Source organism: Drosophila arizonae, chromosome 5, assembly GCF_054131065.1.
Source record: "Drosophila arizonae isolate 15081-1271.41 chromosome 5, UAZ_ARI_1.0, whole genome shotgun sequence".
NCBI lineage: Eukaryota > Metazoa > Arthropoda > Insecta > Diptera > Drosophilidae > Drosophila > Drosophila arizonae.
The window spans coordinates 21,435,540-21,460,674 of record NC_142925.1 but is presented as its reverse complement, the minus strand read 5'-3'; the positions used below and the strand labels follow the sequence as shown (position 1 = coordinate 21,460,674).

Below are 25,135 nucleotides of genomic sequence, written 5' to 3'. Positions count from 1 at the left end.
AAATAAATATTATAAAATATGGAATAGCTAATTAATTAGTAGCTTATTTTTTGCGAGGAATAGATCATCGAATATGAAATCGTATTAAAATTTAATTATTATATAAATTTGTTTAAAAATTGTAATTTTTTAACTTTTTAAAATTTTGAATTAATATATAATATACCATGAAATAAATACTTTACCATGAAATTTGCATTGTGCTTAATATCATTAGAGAGAGAGAGAGAGAGAGAGAGAGTGAGGATGTGGGAGGGAGGGGGGGGAGGGGAGAAAGAGAGAGATAAATTGAGGAAAGTAATGATAACTTTTCAGATACGTATTTTCTCAAGGCTTTTTTTTTGCGTATTCTATTGTATTTTGTAAATCCATAAAGTGAATATATTTTTATTCCAAGTTATTTAGCTACATAAATACCGTTCTTTAAGTTACCACACAAACTAAATTTAGCATAAATCAAATATGTTTTTCGATTCGTCTGCTAAATGGCTTTTAGTGAAAGAATATCTCAAGAATCTTAGATGAAATTTTATAAAGCTATTCATTATAATTTACTTTACGGTAAAGAAGATAATAAGAATACCATTTACGTCTAAATTTGTTCAGATTCCACTATATAAACCTCTATCTAATGCCAGTCTTTCTTTTATTCCCCGAGTCTAAGCCTAAAGCCTTTCAGTCTTGCCACACACATACTTAAACACTCACTCTCGTCGCACGCACCCAGAGAGAGAGAGAGAGAGAGAGAAAGAGAGGGAGAGACGCACACATAATCCATGCCTGCTCCATTTTTTATGGACGCCATAAAGTTAGTTCAGGCCATATAAACATTTATGGCTTTGATTTAAATAAAAATAAGCATAGTTAAACATTTTGGTTGGCTCAGCTCGGCTGGCTTGGCGGTTGCATGCAAAATTAGCCCAGCTCCACTTATAATAGCTAATTATGTGGTTATAGTTTTATGCATTTTTAATACAAAGCATATAGGCAATATATAACAAACTCACCTAGACCGAGTGCCACATAAAATGTCGCTGATTAGTGGAGAGGCACGTCGGGTTGATGTGGCCTATAAACAATTTTATTGTTTAATAAAATTTATTAATAAATTTTCGGTACCTAACGGGGCATCGCTCGTTGTCACACGCTTCAAACGCAAATCAGTGTTTTAATAAACATTCAGTTTACGAGTTGTTTTCACGTTGTTTTCTGCGTTGGGTTTTGGGTCAGCAAGGGTTAAACCCGTTCCTCTACTACTACAACAGCAACAAATTAACACTTTATAAAGTGCAGCCCCAGGCACAGAAAAAGAACAACAACAGCAAAAAGAGCTTGAGGAAAACTTTTTTTCTGCTGCTGCTGCATGTAAATAGGCAGACCCGAAATTTGAGTAAGCAAAGCAAATGAAGTAGAAACGAGCTCAACACAAAATAAAAAGAGGAGAAAACGTAATAATATAAGAGAACAAAATAAATTAAACAAAAAAAAAAAAAAAAAAGAATGCCCCGAAAATGTTAATTACTTCCTTGTTTACATAGAATGGAGTGCCTGCATACGTGTGTATGTGTGTTGAGCATATACGAGAGTGTGTGTGAGAGAGAGAAAGTTTCGGCTATAGACGTTTAGGGTAATCTGCTACGCAATGAAGGAAGGAAAGGCTGTAGATATGAGCTGTAGTTGGAGGAAGGCGAGACAGTTTTTAATGCGTAAATAGAGGTTATATTAATGCGATTTTATATAAACATGTTTGAATCCTTCTATATGTTGTATTAAAAGATATACTTGAGAAAAATTAAAGAGTAACGTGAAAGTAATATATGGAAAATAATCGCAGAGTACTTACACATTAGCGCGGTATTAGACAGCTTCTAAGTACTGCAACCTTGCCCATATATAATAGATAAGTAAGGGGTCTTTACTTAAATCAATTCTCATTAATAATGAGAATACATAAATAAATTATGATTATATCTTGCCAAAAACTACACTCCTTTAAGTAAAGAGTTTAAAAGTTTTTTAAAGCACATATTATTTTATTTAAAAAAAAAAAAGATAAGATAAGAAAAAGAAAAACGGAATAATTTTAAAACCCTTAAATAATAAATAATACTTTTGCAGTTTATGTGTAATTATGCACACCTTTAATATATATGTATAAATTAAGCATAGGGGGAAAACTTTGATTATTGTGACATAAATAATCATTTAAATCAATTTATGAATCTTTAAACGGTTACAAATGTTTCATTTCAAAATAGAAATTAAATTTAACATATTACATTTTTATTCACATATTTACATATATTTTTTTATTTATTCATTAATCGTTTGTATTTTATTTATTTAACATATTTCTTTTTATTCATTTCATTTAACGTTTTTTATTGTCATATATGTAAGTTTGTCTTTATATATTTATTTTATTGAGCTACAGGTAAAGTCAAAGATTTATATATTTCGTGAAAAATAAAATAAGAAAAAGATAAGTATGAGAAAATAATAAATAAGAAATAAATATAAATTGACTAGAAAATCTAAATATAATAATTAATAAAATAATAATTGATATATATTAACAAGCAATAGATACTTTGACTAAAACAGTTGCTGATAAACATTATCAGCTAAATAAATAGATATAAACAAATTGATATTTATAGAATAAAAATGTATATATAGACATGCTCTCTTATAATTACAAACTGACTCAAACATGTGCCGCATATGGGAAAATCTGTGCGCTTCGAGTCTGTTTGTTAATTCAAGTAAATGTGTAAACCAAATCAGCTTCAACTCTTTTGGCTGATGGTGTTGATTACAGACGATTACAAAGCACTTGACTATACACACGAGTAGTTCTTCAGAGCACTGGGACATGCAGCTCTCTTCTCACTCTCACTCTCTCTCTCTCTCTCTCTCTCTCTCTCTCTCTTTTGCTCTCTGTATACTTGTATCGTTCTTGTGCTTACTCCTTTTAGAGCTGTGCGTCTATCTGTCTGCATTTGCTTAGACGCAGGGCCAACATGTAAGTCCTATCATTAAACTTTAGCAAAAGTCAAACAAAATTAAGAAACCAGTCGAGAGCGAGAGCGAGAGAGAGAAAGAGAGAATGTAGGTGGCAAGCAAGTGAGAAAGACAAGGAGAGAGATAGCGAGGTAAGGACTGATTCAAGCTGCTTGAGGCCACTTGACGCTAAGTAAACCGAATTAAAAAGCACACACACACACACACACACACACAGACAGACAGAAACAACAACAACACAGGCGCACTCGTTGCTGCTTTGAAGTTTTTAAGTCTTTAAGACCCGCTGACCAGGGAAAGGACATGGCTGTGCATCGCATTGACTGCTTATTGGACTGGACATACGGTCCGGCTCGTCTGTTGGTCGCCCGGTCGCTTGGTCAGTAGTAAAGATTATCGATCGTTGGCTTTTTCAATTGAATTGTCTTCAATCTGATTGCAAGTCGCAGTCATGTTTCTAATATACCCCATCTTGCTAGCTCCCACACACACACACACACACACACACACGCACACACTCTGTCGCCTTGCTTGAGCATACACATGACCTCGTTGTGTGTGCGTGTCCTGTCTTGTGTCCTGAGCAGGTTCTGACTTTGCTTTGTTTGCGTTTTATTCTTTAGTTTTTCTTCTGCTTCGTTTTCCTCTTTATTTTATTTTTTTTCCTTGCGCTGCATTCTGCTGCTTGGGGTGCCTCAACACTTGCTCAACGAAATTTAATAAGCAAAAGGATATGTTTTGGTGTCGTCCTCGTCGCCCTCAGCCTGTGCATTGCGTGTAAGACGTCCATCAAGTGAAGCAGCCGGCTCATTAAACTTGCTTCTTGCCTTTTCCAGCCCTCTCTGTCTCTGTCTCTCCTCTTGGAGTGTGCATGTGAAGCTGCCTGGGGCTTGACTTTTAAAGGCTACAAACCATGTCCTCAGCTTATTGATTTTCAATACTTTTTGTTTTGTTCTCCTTTTTTTTTTTTTGGCAGGAAACTGGTTTCTGCATTTAACAAAAGCAAAACAAAAAATTTCAAAGTTCAAGTTTCATAATTTGCGAGTGAGCAAAAAATGTAAACGATTTTGGTTAAAGGTGCTAACGTAAGTTGATCCACAGCTTGAAGCTTAATGAATCTGAAATTTTGAAAGAGCTAGAATTACCTGAGGAACACTTGAAATGATTTTAGATTTTTTAAACGAATTTTTTACTCCTTGGAAAATATGCCAAGGAATGCGGCAGTAGCTTTGATTGAATTTCTTGAGCAATTTTAAATTTCAGTTGATTGATTGATAAATGGAGTTGGATAACTGAGCTGCTATAAAGCCTAGACCTAAATAATAACAATAAAACAAAGAATTGGCTTAGTTGAGTTGATTTCCAGGTAAGCATTTCAATAAGTTAAGAATAGATCTTAGAAAAACCTTTTAACTTTTAAAAACTTAAGATCATTTAGATAAATATTCTATATAGATTAAATGTTACTTATAAGCATATGAACTTAAAAAGAATCCAAGACTTCACATCTCTTTAAATACATATATCTACAATACATTTTTATGTACAATTCTAGGTGAATTCCAGACAAGATTCCAAATTTGACTCGAATTACGATTATTCGCCTCTTTAACCTTTTACGCTTTACTGTAATATCATATAATTTAGATGGATAGATTTAGTTTCTCCTTGCAATCAAGAACCCATTTATTCCATTTGCTCTATGATGAAAATACTTTCCTACTCCATGTGCATGTCTAATTATAATCTAACCAGAGATAATTGCCTGCTATAAATAAAAGAATTGATATGAAGTACACATATACATATACCTATATGAGTGCATATATCTAGCTACAATTAACAGCACTCATGCATATTTCAGTGGCTAGAAGTCGACTTGCTTGAAGTAGTTTACCCAAATTGAATCTAACCAATTGAGACTCTCAGCTTAACCAAAACCCTTCGCCTAAGCAGTTGGCTCTTTGGCTCTGTCGCTGTCGCTGTCTCTGTCTCTGTTGGCCAACTCTGCTAAGCTGGGCCAATTTAATAAGCTGCCAAAGGGCCGCATATAAACGCAAATGTGACAAGTGCCAACAGGCAGGACGTAATAAACATATATACACACATATAAATGTGTGTCGGTGTGTGCATGTAGACCTATATCCTACATTCTCATGTACATATGTGTGTCTGTCTTCATCTGTGCGTGCGTGTGTGTGTGTTTTGTCATAATTTCACGTCCATTGTCAGCATTTATTCAGCGTCGCATTCAACATGGCGTACAGCACAAATGTCGCAGGACGAGCATTGTCCTCAGCCTGCCTTGCCTCGCCTTACCTCGCCTCGCCTCGTTGTTGTTGTTTTTGCCTCCGCCCTCGTCGTAATTATTTGTTTTGGCTTGCTGGGTTCATTTACTCCATGGAAAAAAGTAAAAGAAAACCCCCTAAAGAAGCGAGCGACACACACAAAATCTGCATGGCCTGTGTGGCAAGGGTTTTCGCTCTGCTCTGTGGCATGCCCCACACACACACACGCACACTCTGGCATACACATGTATGTTTGCGTTTTGCGTTTGTGTTTATGCACATGTGTTTTAATTTTTGTTTGTTGTTTTTAACAACAACAGCAACAACAATGTCAACGACAACAACAGGCACAATAAAAACTGTTACACTTTTGTCGCTGTTGTCTTTTGCGTGGGCTCAAACAATTACAAATTATGGCTCAGTGTTCGCTTAGGCGCTTCCTATGGGCTCTGCCTCCGCCTCCGCCTCCAGCTCCTGCTCCGCCGCTGCTTCTACTGCGGCCTTTGCCCCGTTTCGAGTTACCTTTTTAATTGTTTTTTCCTCCTGTTGTTGCTGTTGTTGTTGTTGTTGCTGTTAAGTGTCAGCTTTGTTGATTTTAAGTATGCTAAAGGTTTTCAAGTGTAGCTGCGGCCTCAGCAGGTCAAATTGGAATTGCGAGGCACAGAAGCACATTTACTTAAGCAACTGAACTGATAAAAAAGGCTTTAGAAATTCTTGATGCACATGGGGATTATTGTTAAAAAGCTGCTTGCATTTTAGCATTTGTTAAACATCTTTACAACACACATTTTTTAAATGAATGCATGTTAGAGAATTATAGCTTAGTCTTGAGAACTGTAGTGCTATGAAATTATATTCAAGTTCTATATATAAATTAAAATGTATTATTATTATTCTTATTATTATTCTTTTTTTTATTAGTGAACATTTGCACACTTAATTTCTTACTGAATTTCTTATCAAATATGTGTTTATTTTTTAATAAAAAAATGTGTATATTAATGTATGTTCAAATAATTTAGTTCTTATTAAACTGCTTATAAACAATTTATATATATATTGTCACATTATAAAATTTAATAATTTTATATAATTTCGAATTTTTTGTAAATCTTTATTTTTTTTTTTTTTTAAATTTAATATATTTTAAATTTGTATAATAAGTAATAATGCAACATTATTTAAGTTTAAAAGTAATATTTCATTTATTATACTTTCTTTGATTTCATTGTTATTTTAAACTTCATTTGATTTATTTTGAACTTATTGGCAATCTATAATATTTAAAAATACATACATTATATTATAGCTTTAGTATATATAGTTTATAAATTATTTTCTTTTTGTTTATTAATTTATAAAATAAAATAAAATCGTATCCCTAAAAAGATATTCCAATATCTGATTACTTTAAATTTATTGCAATTTTTTTTTTTTTTTTTTTTACAGTTAGTATAATTCATATGAAATAATTATTGACGGTTTGGAACACTGACTCAGCGCTAACAAGTCCGACAGCTGATACACTAATCAATTAACATGATTCACTTCAGGGCATCCGCAAAGCTAACCTAATTAAAGTAAACTTAACAATAAATATAAATAAATGGAAATTTATATTTCATGTTAAGTCCTACGTCCTCAAATTTCAATCAGCGCGAGAAAATGTCAAATGGAGAACAGAGACAGTGAGAGAGAGAGAGAGAGACAGACAGAGTGACGGACTTTGATTTGCGCGCTGTTACAGTGAACTACTCACCTCCTGGGCTGTTGTTTATGTGTCTAATGGCAAAACTGAAAGCGGAAAACTGAAAACTGTGTCGTGCGCATATCATAGATAAATATATACCTACATATACATATATACTTGGGTTATACATAAAGCTGTGCAGTTACCAAGGGAGCCGGCGTTTATTATACAGATTTATTTGCCTATTTCTGTGCGCGGAACGTGACAAAAAGCTCGTTTTACTATATATGATAAAAATACATAAAAAAGAAGCAGAAAATGCCCAGCAGCAACAAACTGAATATATATAAATGTATCTATGTAAATATATATATATATATTTATCTATATAGTATGTATGTGCTTGACAAGTCAGACTAAAGTAAATGTTTATGCAAAATGTTTTGGCCCACATTTTGTGCAGACATTTGACATCCGAAATTCCATCTTCGACTTTTTTCCTGCTTGTGTTTGTGTGTGTGTGTGTGTGTGTCTGTGTCAAAGCAAACCTTTTTTATTACATTTAAATAATTTGATTGCAAGTGCTGACAGGGTCCGGTCGAAGCGTTTAAACTGAAAACCTTTTTATTGTTATTATACGCTTTCGTTATTTTTTTCTTTGCTTCGTTCGATTTTTTTTTTTCTTTTTCTTTTTTTTTTTTTTTTTTTTTTGCAACAGTTTTCAATTCAATTTAATTCACTTTGCGCTCTGTGCGGGCCTCAGATACATTTGCTACAGATACATTTTCTTATTTAATTTTTTCCTTGCCGCCTTTCGCTTGTGTACTCCGTTTTATTTCTTGCAGCATAAAAATTTATTATCATAATAAGCAGGCGAGCCGAAAAGGCCCAGCTTCCCATATGAGCAATACATGTACATATACATCTATATAGATATAGATATATATTTTCTCTTTTTACTCCTTTGTTGTTGTTGTTTGTTGCTGCAACCCTCAAATGTTTTTTATGTCTGTTGTTTTTTTGTTTTGATGGAAATTCGATATTTGCAACACGTATTGAATTTTGATCAGTGCCTAGTAAGTAATATACCCCATATATATCTTGAGTAATATTTTTTGTACTTTTCTGCTTTTTGTGTTTTTTCTTTCTCTCTCCTGCCTACATTGATTTAAATTGCGTGAAACTAATTCGGTCGCTATTGATTTTGTCTGCCAAGGCGAAATGTAGCACAACTGAGCCGCAGATGCGTATCTGCAAACAATTAAGAAAATTGTTAAATGAATTTTACGTAAAGAACAACAACAAAATTCCATAGCTCAGCACACACACACACACACACAGAGAAACTTCCTTCAACTGCTGGCACAGTAGCTGCCCATGTCTTCTGCCATTTGTATCTAGATACGCGCATTTAGTGGAGGGTTCCGCAGCCTGCGTGTGTGTCTCCCTCTCAATGTGTGTGCATGTGTGTGTGTGTGCCCATGCATGCGCTGTTTCTTTGTAGGTTTTTGTGTGTAATTCTATTAGTTGTTGCAAGTTTGTTGTATGTGTGGCACGGCTCTCTTTTGACGCAAACAGCCAACGACAAACCTCAATGAAAGCAAATTAAAAAACTTTTGCCAAGTGCGGAAGGGCAAGCGCTCGGGCTTCCCATTGAGTTAACAAACGAACGAGCACTAGTAGCTGTGTCCCCTCTCTGACTATTTATTTCAAGAATCGTTTTGTTAACCGGCAAAACGAGTGAAACTGTTTCTACTTTTTCTTTTTCGCCGTACCTCTATTTTTTAGCAAAAGCTGTAGCAGTAGCAGAGTAGTTGGTACGAAATCTAACTGAAATGAAGAGAGAGTCTAGTGGGTTGTGCTCTAATAGTAATTAATTACTTTCGAAAATTCTTTGAATTACTATTTTAATTACAATTGCTTTTGCCAAAGGGAAAATTTGAAAGCAAACTGATTTCAGCGCTTTAATTATTTATGAATTTTGGACTAGGTGTAAGTATACTGTATATATAAAAACAAAATAATCTTCATTATCTATACAGAATATTAGAAAATTTTAATATATTTTAATTTAAGCTAGCTAGTTTATATGCATAAACTTATATTTATTGATAATAAAAACTATATGAAAATATATCAGAAAGATATAAATATAAAAATTTTAAAAATTTCATGCTTATAAAAATTAAATAAAATCAAAATCAAAATTAAATAATATTATGAAGTAGCTAAATAAATAGTAAAATGTTTTTAACATATTACCTTTTATTTTTTTTTATAAAATAAAATGCAGATAAATTAAATCTTTTGACCGCAATAGCAAATTGATGACCTCTTATTCTTCTATACAAAAATATATTCAAGGTCACACCTTTCATGGGCATCTTGTGTACTATATCATTTTCATGATATTTTCCCCATAGTAAATCATTCCTCAAGCATAATAGGAATCTAATGAAATGGCCTATCTTATTTAAGGTCAAGAACTTAGCTTGATGCTAAAAAGCAGCTTTGTCAACTGGATACCATTAGACATTGTCTATTCTCCAGTTTAAAGAACAATTTATATATTTTTTTTAAAGTAAGCTGCTAGGATTTTTTTAAGTTTAAGTATTTTTTTCCTTTTAGCGCGTTCCCACTGTGCCGTCAACTTGTGCACATCAAAAGTAGCGCCTACTGCTTACTTACTCAGCTCTTTTTCACTTTGGTAGCACTCGAGAGGCTGAGCTTGGCATAAATGCCAAAAACCCATCATAGAGAATGTGCCTAAGCGACTATGTGAATCGTGTATGAGTGTGCGAGTGTGCAAGTGTGTGTGTGAGTGTATTTGCTACCCTTCAATTTGATGCAGAGACATGCCGTCATTTAGGCAGACAAAACACTCCGCAAACCCAACTGACTGACTGACTGACAGTCCGACCAGACAGACTCTAACCGACCGAGAGCAACAACCACTGCAGAACTACTATGTGAAAGAGCGAGAGAGTGAGAGAGAGAGAGAGAGAGAGGCAGCTAGACGAATGTCTGCAGTGCGAAGCGCATTTGTATTTTGATTTCAAATATATGTACATATAACATTATATAGATATATATTTTATAGAGTGAGGGAGAAAACAAAAAATGATTTATCACTTTGGTGCGGCGTGTATCTGAGTTACGTTTGCTCAGTTGACTTTGACAGGCCGCCGACTGCGTACGGCACAGCATCAGACTCAGCCTCAGTCTCAGCATCTCTTGCACCTCTCCACGCTCTCCCACATCAGAGGCAGAGGCAGAGCCAAAGGCACCGCTGCCCCTTGCTCCACATAGTTGGCCGCACTGCGTGAGGATTACAAAACAGCAACTCATGTGCATGATGAATTAAATTAGCAAAAAAAATATATAATAATAATAAAAATAAAAAACAAAGAAACAAAAAACTGAAATAAAAATCTGCCTGAACATTTTTAAAATACCTAGCGCAACTTCATCATCATCTATTATGATGATCATTATTAAAATATGAAAAAAACTCAACATGTTTTTTCTATGATTATAAAAGCTTTTCATGAGCACGCAAACCTGCCCCAACATTGAATGGAAGGAGTCAAGGCGATATATTAAATATATTATATTGTTTTCATATGTTTGGATAGAAAATGATGTCTGACTTATTCAATTTCATAGAAAATCTAAAATGAATTGGGCAGAGTTGACGAGTCTGTTGCAGACACTATGCAATCTTTTGGCTCAAAATATTTATACTCACCAAAGACAAAGAGGTGCTGAAAAAGTAGAATTTATAATCCATGCACATTTCCCTTAGCCGTTGCCCAACACTAAAATAAATGCAATTTTTGTTTTTAGTTTTTAAAAAAAGGTTTTTCATTTCATTTTCCATGTTGCTTTTGTTTGCTTGCGAAACAGAAAAATATCTTTGTTTGTCGTACATAGATGTATATAATAGTTACATATATATATATAATATATACCTATATGATGTATATCAATATATAAATAGTTATTCACAAGAATTCGAATTATTCATAGAGTACATTATGTAAGAGTGGCATTAAATGATAACTTAAAACGTAGCATTCTTTTAATCATATATCATATAATATAATACAAAATAAAAATAAATAACAGTTTTGGGCTTTCATACTGGTACAAGTGTTTGCTTCTCCTCTATCTCTCTCTCTCTCTCTCTATCTAACATCGGCTAGCTCCTGCTAAAGTATTTTCTTGTTTGTTTATATGCTGTTTAGTTTGAAACTGTTTTGCTAAAAATTGTATGACGAGTAGGCGAGTTTACGATCCAAAATATGACATATACATATACTTATATATATATTTTTTTAATATTTTCTCTTTTACTTTGTTGCTTTGAAATAAATGCTCATAAGTGTTGGTATCCTTCTCATGTCGTACTTTCTATAGGCAGTTAAACATTTACTGTTGTGTGTGTATCAGTATGTGTGTGTGTGTGTGTGTATATAAAGTTTATCTCATATAGTTTAAATATATAATATCAGTTAGTATCTATTTTCTTTAGTTTTTTTACAGTCACATATATATTTAGTATATATTTTAGTATATTTTGTATTTATATCGTGTATACGCCATGTAGTTGTATCTTTGCAAATGCTTTAACCCATTTATTACTCAGCTATTAATTATCATTATCATTTTTAAGTATCTGTATTATTATTACAATATTTTGGTAAGCGTAAATGTTTAAAATGAGCTTTACTGCATAGTTTTATATATATGTTGTTTGCTAGCTAATTATTTAATGCTTATTTTCTTTTTTTTTTGCTTTTTTTCTTTACACAAATTTCAAACTTTCTGCTTGTGTGTGAGTGTGTGTGTTTGTGTGTGAATTAATTGTAGGAGACTACGTATTTGCAGTGGCATTTACTTATACTTACGCATATATCATTAGGTATGTATATAACTATTTTAGGCATATCCAGTGTGTTTATGTTTGTTTATATACAAGGATCTACGCTTTTAGAAGGGAGTAGAGACTATAGAGCGGAGCAAAGAGACATCTTAGACTTTATTTTATCAATTTTTACAAGTAGTTAAGCGATAGAAAATAGTTGTGGAAACCTTTTCGTCAGTCAGAAGAAGATGTGCGAAAACAAAGAATTAAGCAATGTTTCAAGTTTAGTGAATATTAAAAGCCAGTCTCTTTATAAGCTGAATGTAGGAGTTGAAAATAGCTTAAGTAAATAAGTAAAAGTAAAGTAAATTGATCAAGCAACATTTGCATTAGGCGCTCACGCAAATATCTCACACTTTGCAAATAGTTTGAGCTGCGAAATCAGTTGGGTTGACGGCACACTTCATAAATCTAAATCTCATTCTAGTTATTTGTTGGTCTAACTGATTAAAAGCACATTAAAAAGTTAGCGCTGGCAAATGCACTAAACGCATTTTCCCAGCTCAAAAGGGAAAATGAACAAACGAGCGAGCCAACGAATGACTGAATGAATGATTGAGTGAATGAATGAAAAGTTTTGTGCAACTCGACAGAGCTGCAACTTTTTGGGGGCAAAAACTTGACTTTGGCTCTCTCGAGCAAAACACAACACCAACTTGACATCGCCTCGCCGGGACGCAGCCTGACTCTCGCTCAGCACAAATCATGCAACACATGCGTCTTCTTACATAAACACACACGACGGGCGAATGCGAGTGCAACTGTATTCTGTATCTTTGTATCTGCAGTCGTGTGCCTCCATGTGTGTGTGTGTATGTGTGTGTGTGTTTAATGTACTTGGATTTATGTTTATACAGTGCACTAAAATGACTTTACACTGGGTAAACAAAATATTTGTTACGCTGCGCGCATTTCCGGGGGAAAATTGGGGGGAAGAGCTTCCCTATTGTGTGTTTCTGTTTTTCTTTGGGGTTTTTGTTTGACTGCAATATTTTGGACTCTAGACAGAATTTATAATTTGCCCCCAACACTCTCACTCTCTCTGCCTTCCTCCAACTCTAACTCTACATAGTTCTCTCTCCCTTTGCCATGCACCCTTTGCTGTATGTCTCTCTCCCTCTCCCCCTCTCTCTCTTTCTCTCTCTCACTTCATCTCTCTCTTAATTTTAGCTCGCACATATTTTAGTAATTAAAATCATGCACCAGGAACCAGTCCCTATAGAAATCACTGTCACTCTGTCCAACTGCTGGACAGGCATGCACCTCTACTTCTCCCTCTCACTACCTCTCCCTCTCTCACTCTCTCTCTCTCTCTCTCTCTCTTTATACCAGATACGCCTGCACATGTGGACCTTGCTGTTGACCACTCGCCTGCTGCTGCTGCTGCTGTTGAGGATTGGGCTTGACCGCTGTGCTGGGATTCAGTGTGCCCGCATGTGGCGTCTGCAGCTGCTGCTGCTTGGGCTGTGGCCGCCAGGTCTGTGCCCGCTGCTGGGTAACCTCGGCACTAGCTGCTCCAGTCGCTGCCGGCATCATTAGCATGTGCTGCTCGTTGTCCAGCGTGGAGTAGTCCGAGTCGATGCTGGAGTAGATGTGCTCCGAGGGCGGACGCATGCCGTGATGCTGATAGTACTGCGCGTGCAGATGATGCGGTCCGCCCGGATTGACGCCCACGCCCACACCCTCCGCCCGTTCGCCGCGGCGCTGCGGCCGTGGACTGGGCGTGGCCGTTGTGGCCGTCGAATAGTTCTGCTCGGCTGCAGCCACCGAAGCGGCAGCAGCAGCCGCCTCCGCCGGTCCACAGTAGGCAGGAGGCGGCGCCTGGCGGTAGAGCAGGCCCGGGCTGGCCGGCTGCTTGATGCGCTCGTGGTTGTGGTCGAGCGTGTAGTTGTTGCCCCGGTAGGTCGGGTAGTCCACGGGCAGGGCGTAGCGCAGCTTCTCCCAGAAATGGCGATCGGTGCGGCGTATGCGATGCACCGCCGAGGTCTTCAGATAGGGCAGCAGCTCAATGTCGCTCTCCGCCTCGAAGGCCACCTCGGGCTCCTCGATGATGACCAGCTTCTGCGGCCGGCCTCGCAGCGCGTCGTGCAGGGATCGGCGCAGCTCGCACCTGGACCACTCCGTCTGCAGGAAGTTGCGTGTCAGCAGGATGACCACTCGCCGGGACACGCGACTCGCCTCCAGCAGCTGGTAGTGGGTGGCATCGTGGGCCAGGTCGCGGTGCTGCAGGCACACACGCAAGGCCGGCCGGCCCGTCTCCAGCTCGCTGGCCAGGTGCTGGCACACGAACTCCGAGTCCTTGGCCGAGTGCAGCAGCAGAGCGTCGTACAGCTTCTCCGACTCCTCGCAGCGCGGCCCAAACACACGCACGCCGTAGTGTGCGAAGAGCCAGATGCGCAGCGACTCCCTGAACACGAACACAATGATGATGACGACGAGCAGAAAGACGAGCGCCAGGGCGGCGGCCAGCAGCGGTATGTAGGACTCGGGAATGCCGTGCTGCAGCATCGAGCCGCCCGAGTAGTAATCCGTGCAGGCGGCGCCCGTCGAGTTGAAGTCCAGTTCGCGCTTCTGGGTGCCCGCCGCCGTCGAGCTGCTCTGCTCGTAGGCCGCCGTGTTGGGCGCCGCCATGCAGTAGATGTCCTGCGCGTCCTGCACAATCAGGGCGTTGTCGGCCACGTAGGAGGTGAGCGCCTGCAGGAACTGGCAGCGGCAGCTCCACTGGTTGCGGCCCAGCCAAATGGCGCGCAGCCGCTGGCCAAAGTGCGTCGCGTGCAGCTGCCAGATGGGCAGGGTGACCAGCCGGTTGCCGTCGAGGCGCAGCAGCTCCAGGGAGACCAACGGCGCCAGCGTTCCGTTGCCAATGGTGGCCAGTTGGTTGTTCTGCAGGTGGAGCTCCTTCAGGGCGGACAGCTGCTCGAACTCGTAGCCGTGCAGCGTCTGCAGGCGGTTGTCGGAGAGCTGCAGCAGCTGCAGCGTTGCCAGACTGGCGAACGTGCGATTCTGTATGGACGCCACCTGGCTGCCATTGACGTAGAGGGCCTTCAGGTTCTTGCGCCCGATGAACGCGTGATTCTTGAGCACGGGAAAATTGTTGCCATCCAGGTAGACGATGCTCGAGTCCATGGGCACGCGGCGCGGCAGCTCCATGGTCAGCTGGTTGCCGCAGTCGACCACGTTCGTGGACCAGATCTGATCGTGGTAGCAGGTGCAGTTGTGCGGGCAGGTCATCTCGCAGTCGCAGGCATCGAAGTCGCAGCAGTGGCACAGGGCGAAGCAGTGCGACTCGTACCGGCAGAGGAAGTCCTGCGGCCGCAGCGCACTCAGCGGACGCACTGCAGCGCCGCGGGCATGCGGCATCACGCACTCAATGTTGGGCATGTCCATGACGCGCGGATGCTGCCGCGTGGTCAGGTTGTTGATGCGCTGCAGCCAGTCCATGGTGCAGTCGCACTCGAACGGATTGCCGCCCAGGTAGAACTCGGGCAGCGGCTTCGGCGCCAGCACCGGGGCAATGCGCAGCTGCTGGAGCTGCAGCTTGCTCAGCTGATTCGCATAGAGATCGACGCGCGCCAGATTCGCTTTGTCCACAAAGGCATTGGGCAGCACGTTGCCAATCAGATTGTTGTTGATGAACAGCAGCTCGATGGTGTTGGGAATGGACATGGGTCCGATCTCCGTGATGCGGTTGTGGCTGGCGTCCAGCGTCTTCACGCGTATCTCCTCCTGCAGCTTGTAGTAGTTGCCGAGCGCCTCGATGTAGTTGCCGTGTATGTCCAGCCACTTCAGGTTGGAGGGGATGAAGGCGTAGTCGAACCAGACCAGGTGATTCTCCGACAGATTCAGCCAGAGCAGCGAGACCAGCGTGGCAAACACTCCATTGATATCCGAGAGGAAATTCCGGTCCAGGCGTATGGCCTCCAGCTCGTAGTTCTTATCGAACGCGCCACGCTCGATGCTCTGGATGCGATTCTTGGCCAGATTCAGCACACTCAAGCGGGGCAAGTCCGCAAACATGCCCACCGTGATATTCCCGATATGGTTGTCTATCAGACGCAGTCCGGTCAGCTGGTGCAGATTCTTGAAGCTCTGGTTGTCGAAGGTGCGTATCTGATTCTCGCCCAGGTCCAGGGTGCGCAGCATGGCCAGATCCTGCAGAGCGCGCGGCACCTCGTTCAGCTGATTGGAGCTCAGGTCGAGCTCCTTCAAGTCCGAGCAGTTCTTGAACACGGCCGGCTCCACGACGCTGATCAGATTGTTGTTCAGCGTCAGCTTGGAGAGCACATAGAGTCCATTGAAGAGCTTGTCGTCCAGCGTGTGCAGACGGTTCTCGGCGAGATTGAGGGTGTGCAGGTTGTAGAGGGGCAGGAAGGCATTGTCCTCGATGTGGCCAATCGAATTGTTGCGCAGGTTCAGGATCTGCAGGAAGTACAGCTCCTTGAAGGTGCGATAGTCGATGCGGGTCAGCGCATTGTGAGCCAGGTTAAGGACAATCAAACGGATGAGGCCCGCAAAGGTGGTGTTGTCCACGTGGTTGGAGGTCAGCTGGTTGCCCGACAGATCCACCACGAGCAGCTGCTCCAGCCGATGGAACAGGCCCTTGGGCAGCTCGTAGAGCTCATTGTTCTGCAGGTGGATCTCACGCAGCTCCTTGCTGCCCGCGAACAGCCCCTCGGGCAGCGTCTCCAGATGGTTATTACTGAGATTAACAATGCGCAGCGAGGCCAAGCCAGCCAGCGCCTCGCCCGACAGCTCCGATATATTGTTGTGCTGCAGATTCAAGTGCTGCAGGCGCCGCAGCCGCGAGATGCCCCAGCTCTCTGTGATGGAGCGCAGCTCGTTGTAGCTCGCGTCGAGCAGTTGCAGCTCGCTGCCGCTGCTGCTGCTGCCACTGCCACTGGCACCGCTGGCACCACCGTTCGCACCACAGTTCATGTCCGCAAAGCCCAGCTGCTCGGCGGTGCGAATGCGATTGCGTGTCAGGTTGAGCGTCTGCAGATTGCCCACGGGGCAGAGGAAGCCGCTGGGCAGGGCACGCAGATTATTGTCGCTGAGATCCAGCTCCGTCAGCTGCTTGAGGCCGTTCAGCGAGTCGGGATAGAGCTCCAGCGCCTTGGCCGGGCCCCATTCGGCGTTGCGTGTGCTCAGCTTGAGGGCCTTGAGCGTGGTGAGGCCCTCGAATGCATTGTTGGGCAACTGGAGCAGCTTGCAGGACTCCAGCCGCAGCGTGTCCAGCGTCTGCAGGCGGGCGAACACCGCCACCGGCAGCTGCGACTCGAACAGATACAAATCGCTGCATTTGATGGTCAATTGGCTGCTGCCATCGGCGCCTTGCAAGTCGAGGCCGGGCTGTCGTTCGATCAATCGCAGTGAGCAGTGAACGGAACTGGTGCCGTTATACGTCCAGGTGCACTGATTGTTTGGCCCGCTGTGCACCGGCGCCGGCGAGGAGGCGGCCATTGGCTGCGCGGCGGCCAGCAGGGAGCTGTAATCACTGGACAAACTGACGCTGGAGCCGAGCATGGCGCTGGCCGCGTTCTTGTCGCTGGCATCCTTGGGCTTGGGCGGCACGGCGCCCAGGCATCCGGCGCAGCCAGCGAGCAGGAGCAGGCTCAGCAGCAATAGCAGCCGCAGCTCCATTGAATTTTCGGGCTTCGCTTGGAGTCGGGATGGGGGATTTGTTCAGTTGCCTAATTAGCTGCGTTTTGCTCAATTTTCACGTTACTCGTTTTCTCGCGTTTCACTCAGTTTTTCATTGAAATTGACATTTTTTGTAAATTCGTTTTTCATTTATTATTATTTATTTTGCCACTGCACTTGTTCAATTATTCTTGAATTTTTGCTTCATTAATTTTTATAATTCACTTCACTGTATATCTTTTTTTTCTGTTGTATTCACTTCATGTTTTCGGCTTACAATTTCTCAACTCTCATTTTCAACGTTTGAAACGCTTTGCGATTTTATTTTATTCTTTTTTTTTTGGATTTTTAACTGAATTTTGTGCGTGCTTCACACGTCCGTACCGTACGGCGCTCGCACTCGAACTGTTTGTTGGTTCGCTAAGCCAACTGGCCGTAGACCGATAGGAAAATCCATCCAACAGCCGAATAACTGCAAAGACGAAACAACGTGTAGTTTACGCACGCAGAGAGCGAGAGAGAGAGAGAGAGCGTGTGACTGAGTAAAGCGCGGCAGTCACGAACGAAGGAGGCGCATGTGCTCGTCGGGTGGGTTTTGCCTTAGAAACGAACCCAACTAACGATAATATCAAAGAGCGCTCGCATGCTTACGCTCTGGCGCGCTCTCTCGTTCGCAGTCGCTCCCTCTCCCGATTTAGTTACTAAAACTGCCGCTGCACGACCGAATGGCGCTAGTGTGCCGCAGTAAATGAGCGCAATTCGTGTGGCGAGCAAATGAGTGAATCCACTCATTGCTAGACTGAGTTACTTTTGAGTCACTTTTCCTGTTGTGGCTTGCATGAATTGAATGAGAAATAATGAATAGGCGAGAGATTTATATTGAAGTAGAGATAGAATGGGTTTTTGTAGACCTTTTGTATATAAATATATTTGCATGTCTATACAACTTACAAAAATATATTTTATTATTTATTTTCTACAAACATTTATAAACGTTTTGTAAATTTATTTTACACCATCAATTTTTCTTCGAAAGAAATAAATATAAATATTAATTTATCGTTCTCAATAAGAAAATATTAAAAATGGTAAACAATATAAAAATAATAAATATTAAATAAAAATGGTAAATAATGTAATTTAAATAGTAAATATATTAAATATTAAAATCAATAATAATAGATTTTCTATAGTTATTTATTGTTTATACATTCATTTCTTTTATATTTTTTTATATTTTTGCTTGGAAAAGTATGAATTTCATCCCATTGGGGCTGAAATTAATTTTGCTTTTATTTTATTTTAATTTTAAAATTATTTGTTTAGCTATTTTATTTATTGCATAAATTATTTGAGCTCAGTTTCTATTCTATTAACTCAGGTTCTGCATATCTCTCTCTCTCTCCCTCTCGCGCTCTTATCACTCTACACTCTTTAACTCAATATCAGTCAACACTCTGCCTACTCTCCCTCTCTCTCTCTCTCTCTCTCACACACACACGCTCCCTCCTCTCGGGCAGCAAATGCATTTTTGTTTTGTTTTCATTACGGCTGTTGTTGTTGTTGTTGTTGCTGTTAGCTCACACGCGCCGCCATCAGCAACAGCAACAGCAAAAGCAACAACAGCAGCAGCAGCAGCGACTTAGGAGACGCATCCGTCAGATACGTTTCCTATTGAGCGGGGCAAGTTCTAATTGTTGCAGCTGCAATGCCAGGGCAAAGGAGGGAGGGTAGGCACTGGGTCGGCTGCCTGGCAATTTTGTCAACGCTAAAAGATGTTTAACACATTGCCAGGATAAGCATAGCTATATATGTATACATTCCATATGTGTGTGCATGTATATATGTATGTGCTCCTAGCTGTTGAGGATCGCGCACTTAAAGATGCATTAGGCAATTCGCTCTGCAGCTCGAGTGTTTGACGAGCGACTGAGAAGTTATATTTAGAGCAGTGTTTAGAGAAACAATTGAATGTTGCTGCTACGTATACATATATAGAGTTGTATGTATGTACTTGACTTGTATGTACATATATGTACACATATACATATGTGTGTGCATCAGTAGCATATTCAATTCAATTCAGGCCAAGGCCGCATTTAGCTAGAGTCTCAAGTTATCGCCTTCAACATTATTTGCCACATTTGAAAATGTATTATTTATACCATATATCACATCACATATATATCTATACATATACATACATACATACATGCATGCGAAACTTTTGTTTGTATGCATCAAGTTTTCCTCGAAATGCATTTATTATTCATGCCAACTTTTTCATTAACTGACAGAGCTGCCACAGCGCCCACACATGACCGGAAGATGTTTGCCCCTTGCCATTGCTATCTGCCACCGCCCCCGCCTCTGCCCCTTCCCTTGGCTCTGCCTCCCCCTTCTCGACTATTTCGTAGTCCTTGGCAGTCGTCATCGGCAACAAATCTACGAAAAGGCCAAAGCCAAAAGTGAATTGCCAAAAGGTAGAGGAGACCAAAAGATGCCACCAGCTTTACCTGTATCCGCTCGTCTCCCCTCCTCCCCCCTCTCCTACCCATCACAAGAGCTGCGCGGTAACTAAGTTAATGTTCCCCGGCGCCCTGCCCTGCCCCGCCCTGCCCTGCCCTGGCTAGCATCGAGTCTAAACTTCTCTTCCTGCCCAGCTCGTGTGCTGCTGAGTGGGTTTCCACGACAACGCAGGCGAAGACAAAGTCCCAACACATTGCCATTGTTTTTGTCTTCTTTTCTTTTTTAACTTACTTTGTTTTTCCTTTTCTTATTTTTTCTTCTTTTTTTCTTTTTTTTTTTTTTTTTGGCTGGTGCTAAGGTGTCGGAAACTTGTTCAACTTGTTTCCATTTTACTATTTTTTCCCTCTCACATGTGTGAGTATCCGCGCGTGTGTGTGTGTGCTCGTGTGTGTGTGTGAGCCTGTAAAAATAGCAACACTGCAAAATGCTACCTCATATTTAGGCCCAGGCAGTAGCTGCCCTGTTTTCCTGTTCGATGCTGCTTGTTGTTTTTCCTAGTGTTGCTGCTGCTGCCGCTGCTGCATTGCGCCGCAGGACACTTTTTTGTTATCACCAGCAACACACAATGTAAGCCTAGTTAGCTATCAACAAGTAAGCTCTATTAAGCGCAGCATCAACACGTTAAACTTCAATGAGAACTGGCAAAACAAAAAATTGAACTGAAAAGGCAAAAAGTCAATACTATAGACTCAATACACGACAGTCGTAACTTTAACTGTTGAAGGGCATTTCATTTACTTAACAAAGGTTGAACAATTCTTGTTTATTCATTTTATTTTTAAAATTCATGTGAGGTATAACTCTTTCCCAAGTTAAGGCACATAGTATTTATTAAGGAGAATTTGTTATAATTAGAGACTTATCAAATATTAGAAATATATTTATAATAATATTTTATTGTGTATTATCTATATATTTATATTTTATGATTTTTATATTTGAAATTATTCATCTTATTTATATGTATTATTTCTAATTTATATAATTTTTATATATTATATATTTCATTTTGCTCCATATTAAAATGTATAGTATTTTTGCATATTTTCATATTTTAAAATATTTTGGCTACATTTTTAAATTCATTCCCAATAAACTACTTTCTTATTTAATTTGGCCAAATTATTTCATTTGCTAACCTTCTCTGAAAATTAACCAATATGAAATAAAATATTTACACTTCACTTCACTTTACAGGACTGGAAATCATAAACTTATCTATCTTACCATATAAACTTATCTAATTTCTACAGTCGACCTAAGATGCTGATCAAATTAAAAAATATACAGTATTCATATTTAATATACTCATATTTTTATAGATTCAATATCCCTTATATGCAATGATTCGCATACAATTAGTATAAAATAAATCATATCCAAGAATAATAAGTATACTAATAAATCAATTGTAAATATTTTCATATACTTACATAAATTAAATATTCCATATATTACATAGTATATAACATATTATACTATAAGCAAAATCAAATTTGTTAACTCGTTTTTACGAATATCTTAAAACAAATTCATCTCAATCCTCTAACTCATTCAATGCTATCTTTCCTAACATAATAATTTCCTTTATTTTGCTATCTATGTTTAGTCGATTGCGACATTGAAGAGAAATTGAGATAGCTTTTAGTATCATTTGACTACAAATGTATAATTTCTATTTATATATGTACACACGCAACAGACATATATATGCATACCATGGTCCATGGAGACAACGACCCCTAGAAGCGACAGCAACAATTATCTGCTTTGCATGTTGTGTTCAGTTGTTATCTACGTCAAAGAGTCTCAAGACGTGGCCCACCATGAATTATCTTTGTGTCTTGTAGAAGCTGCTTGTACTACAACCAAGTACAAAGAGAACTCTCTGAGCAAGTCAAGGGTTATCAGCTGTTGGTCTGTCCATTTCGTTCCCTCTCTCCCTCTCTCTCCTTCGATCTCTTTCAGATATGACAGCTCTTATATATGATGGTATTATATTTCAATTTATAGATCATATTTTATGGCTGTCTTATGGCCAAACAATACATTTAAATGTGCATTAAATTGAGCAATAAATTTAACAGCCTCGCGCTGTCCCTGTCTATGGTGCGTCTATCTTTCTCTCTCACTCTGTCCAGCTCCGTTGCGCTTTCGCTCTCTAATTAGAGAGCCCACAATAAAATGCAACGCAGCCAAGTTTAATTAACAAAAGTGCGACAAACGTGGCGCAATTTTTCGATTAGAGGCGCCATTGCGGAGCCCCCAAAGCGATTCCGATTCCGATTCAATGGAGCACAGCGGCTATATATCTGTTTCGGTTCCATTATCAACTTTAGAGCAGCAACAGCCCCATTCAAAAAGGGAATTTGTCATCAAGCGAAGAGCACAAACAAAATATTGTGCAAATGGCAAAGAGAGAGCTCTGCAATATAAAATATGCCCGTCCGCAGAGGAAACGGCAGGCCGACGCGTCGGGCGGCCAGGGCGGAATTGTAGATGCCGCTAGTTTTACGGCCGGACACCGAAATTTGACCGAAAATTGAACTAAAAACAAATTTTAGCAGCAGCTGAAATTGACAGGCTCTCGTTTAGGCTGGGGCACAGGATGCGGCCAAATGAAGCAGCCGTCGCACACTGCAACGAATGTTGCGAAAATACGCATGAAATGGTATTTACACGGGGTATACACTGGATGGGTTAAGTCTCGAAAAATGGGTAGTTGGAAATGAAGAAAAAAGGTGACTACATCAGGAAAATATATGCAAAGCAATTATATTCAATGCAAATTATATTATATTAAATTAAATTAACACGTATGACGCATCTTAAAATATTGACTTTATTACTACTACTACCGATTTTATTATAACTAATAAATTTTATTGTATAAGGAAATATCGAATTCACTGGAATTATTAGTATTCAAGGTCATATCACCATAGATCTAACTTTTCCTGGATTGCTCACATACTCGTTTTCAATTGGTATAGCCATTAACATCATCGATTCGAATATAATAATAATTTTTTTTTTTAATTCTTTTTCAATTTAAGTTTTCTCTTACTATAATATAAATTGTATCCGTATTTTAAAAATAAATAAAATAAATATAATTATATAATTATAATATAATATACACAACACTTTTGTATGCAGTAATTGATTAAAAACACAGTGTCCCATATAAATAAATAAAATATATATATATATAATATATTAAAATTAAAACATTATTTATTTATATTCTTATTTATTTAATTTTCTTTTAATTGCATTTTGTATTATTTCTTTTTATTTAAAATTTGTAGCATCAATTCTTTTTGATCAATTATTTTCTTTTAGTCTTTATTTTGTCTACAGAAATTTTCGGAACATTCAATATTCGTTAACCACTGTGCGCAGTGCATTTTGCGCGCTGCTGGAACTGAAGCAAGTGTGAAGATTGCAGAACTGCTGTAGTTATTCTGCTGCTTCTACTACTACTTCGAGCAGTGCCTATCTGGCGCTGCTGCTGCTTCTTCTTGTTGTTTATTATGACTGTTGTTGTTGTTGTAGTTGGCCATGATATAAATTGCACAGCTGAGCAGGCAGCATAATCGCATGCAATTATGCCCCACACAATCACAACGGCAAAAGTTTGCAAAACTCGCCAAGCCAGGCAAGCAACTCAGCTGGAAATGCAGCAACAGGAGCAAAATCAGAAGCGGAAGACTCGGAGAGGCAGAGAGAGCGAGAGGTGGGCTGCAGACTAACAGGTGAGTGGGCTGGGCAGCTCGACTCGGTGAGTTCTTTCTCCATATTGCGAGAGAGTGAGAGAGAGAGAGAGAGAGAAGAAGGGAGTTGAAATACAATGCAACAGCCACAGTTGCAGTTTTCTTTTTCTCCTTGTTTCTCTTTTTTTCCTGTTGCCTACCTCTTGTTTGTTGCACAATCTTGTCTAACTTTGTTTAGCCATCGTCGTGGCCAGTAGGTTTCCTGTGGCCCATCTACTCCCGCTCTCGCTTCACACTCTGCTCCTTGTGTTGATTTTTGCCACGTCGTCCTTGCCTGATTTCTGAGGCCTATTTTTGCGGCGAATGCGCGGCTTTCAAGCTTTGCTTAACTGTATTTCGCTCGCCTGCCTTTTCGCCTCTCGATGATTGCAGTTGGTTGCAGCAGCAACTCGTCCTGTGCAGATTTGATCTATTGATGGATTTTCCCACTCTGTTTCTTCCTCTTCTTCTAGTTGTTTTTCATGTGCCGCCTCTGGTTGTTGCCTTCAGTTGTTCGCTTTGAGCAAATATTGCATTTTACGTTTTCCAATTAAACTTGAACAAGTTCTAGCTTTTTGTCTGCTCGTCACGCGTTTTCCGTTTTGTCTGTGGTGTCCTGCTGCTGCACAGGTGTCGAGATTTTTGAGTTAGCAAGAAGACAGTTTGTATCCTTTTATAAACCAAATGGCTGAGAGCTGATAATTTGGATTTTGTAGTTTTAAATTGCCGAACGGAGCAACTTTGAAGTCCTGAGAATGGCCCATAGAAAGCTGTGGATATTTGTTAAAGAAAATTTAAATAAATAAATAAATAAAATTATGCAATATCCTTATGTGGAATAAAATTTTGAAAAATTCTTATCGATAAATTGATAAATAAATAGGAAAGTAGTGTTATTGGCAGTGTTAGTAGTAGTGTTAGATGCAGTTATTTATAATTGATAATTGAATTGTTGGATGAAGTTATCGAATGGAGTTTATATAATTTCACCAGAATGTTAATGAAATACAAGTGATTTCAAATTAAATTAAAATTATTGCTGTAAACAACTCATGATTAAATATAAACGAAATTTAACTAAGAAAAGTAAATAAAATACATAAAAATAGAAATTCTGTTTTAATATTTTGACATGCCCATTAGTTTATAATTGTAAGAAATATGATATTAAATGAGCTCTGCTACGGCGAGATTAATAATATCAATAATTATTAGCTAAATGACAAATGGAAATAAATATCTACTAATTTGTATACATATATTATTTACTAAGATAATGTAG

General features: G+C 39.5%; 1 protein-coding gene across 1 annotated transcript; it reads right to left on the bottom strand.

Moving 5' to 3' along the window:
- Positions 1–11,754: 11,754 nt before the first annotated feature.
- On the bottom strand, positions 11,755–18,008 carry Toll-7 (Toll-like receptor 7). The gene has a single exon (XM_018013071.2). It carries the CDS (start codon positions 17,567–17,569, stop codon positions 13,253–13,255), a length of 4,317 nt encoding a protein of 1,438 aa, XP_017868560.1. The 5' UTR covers positions 17,570–18,008; the 3' UTR covers positions 11,755–13,252.
- Positions 18,009–25,135: the final 7,127 nt, after the last annotated feature.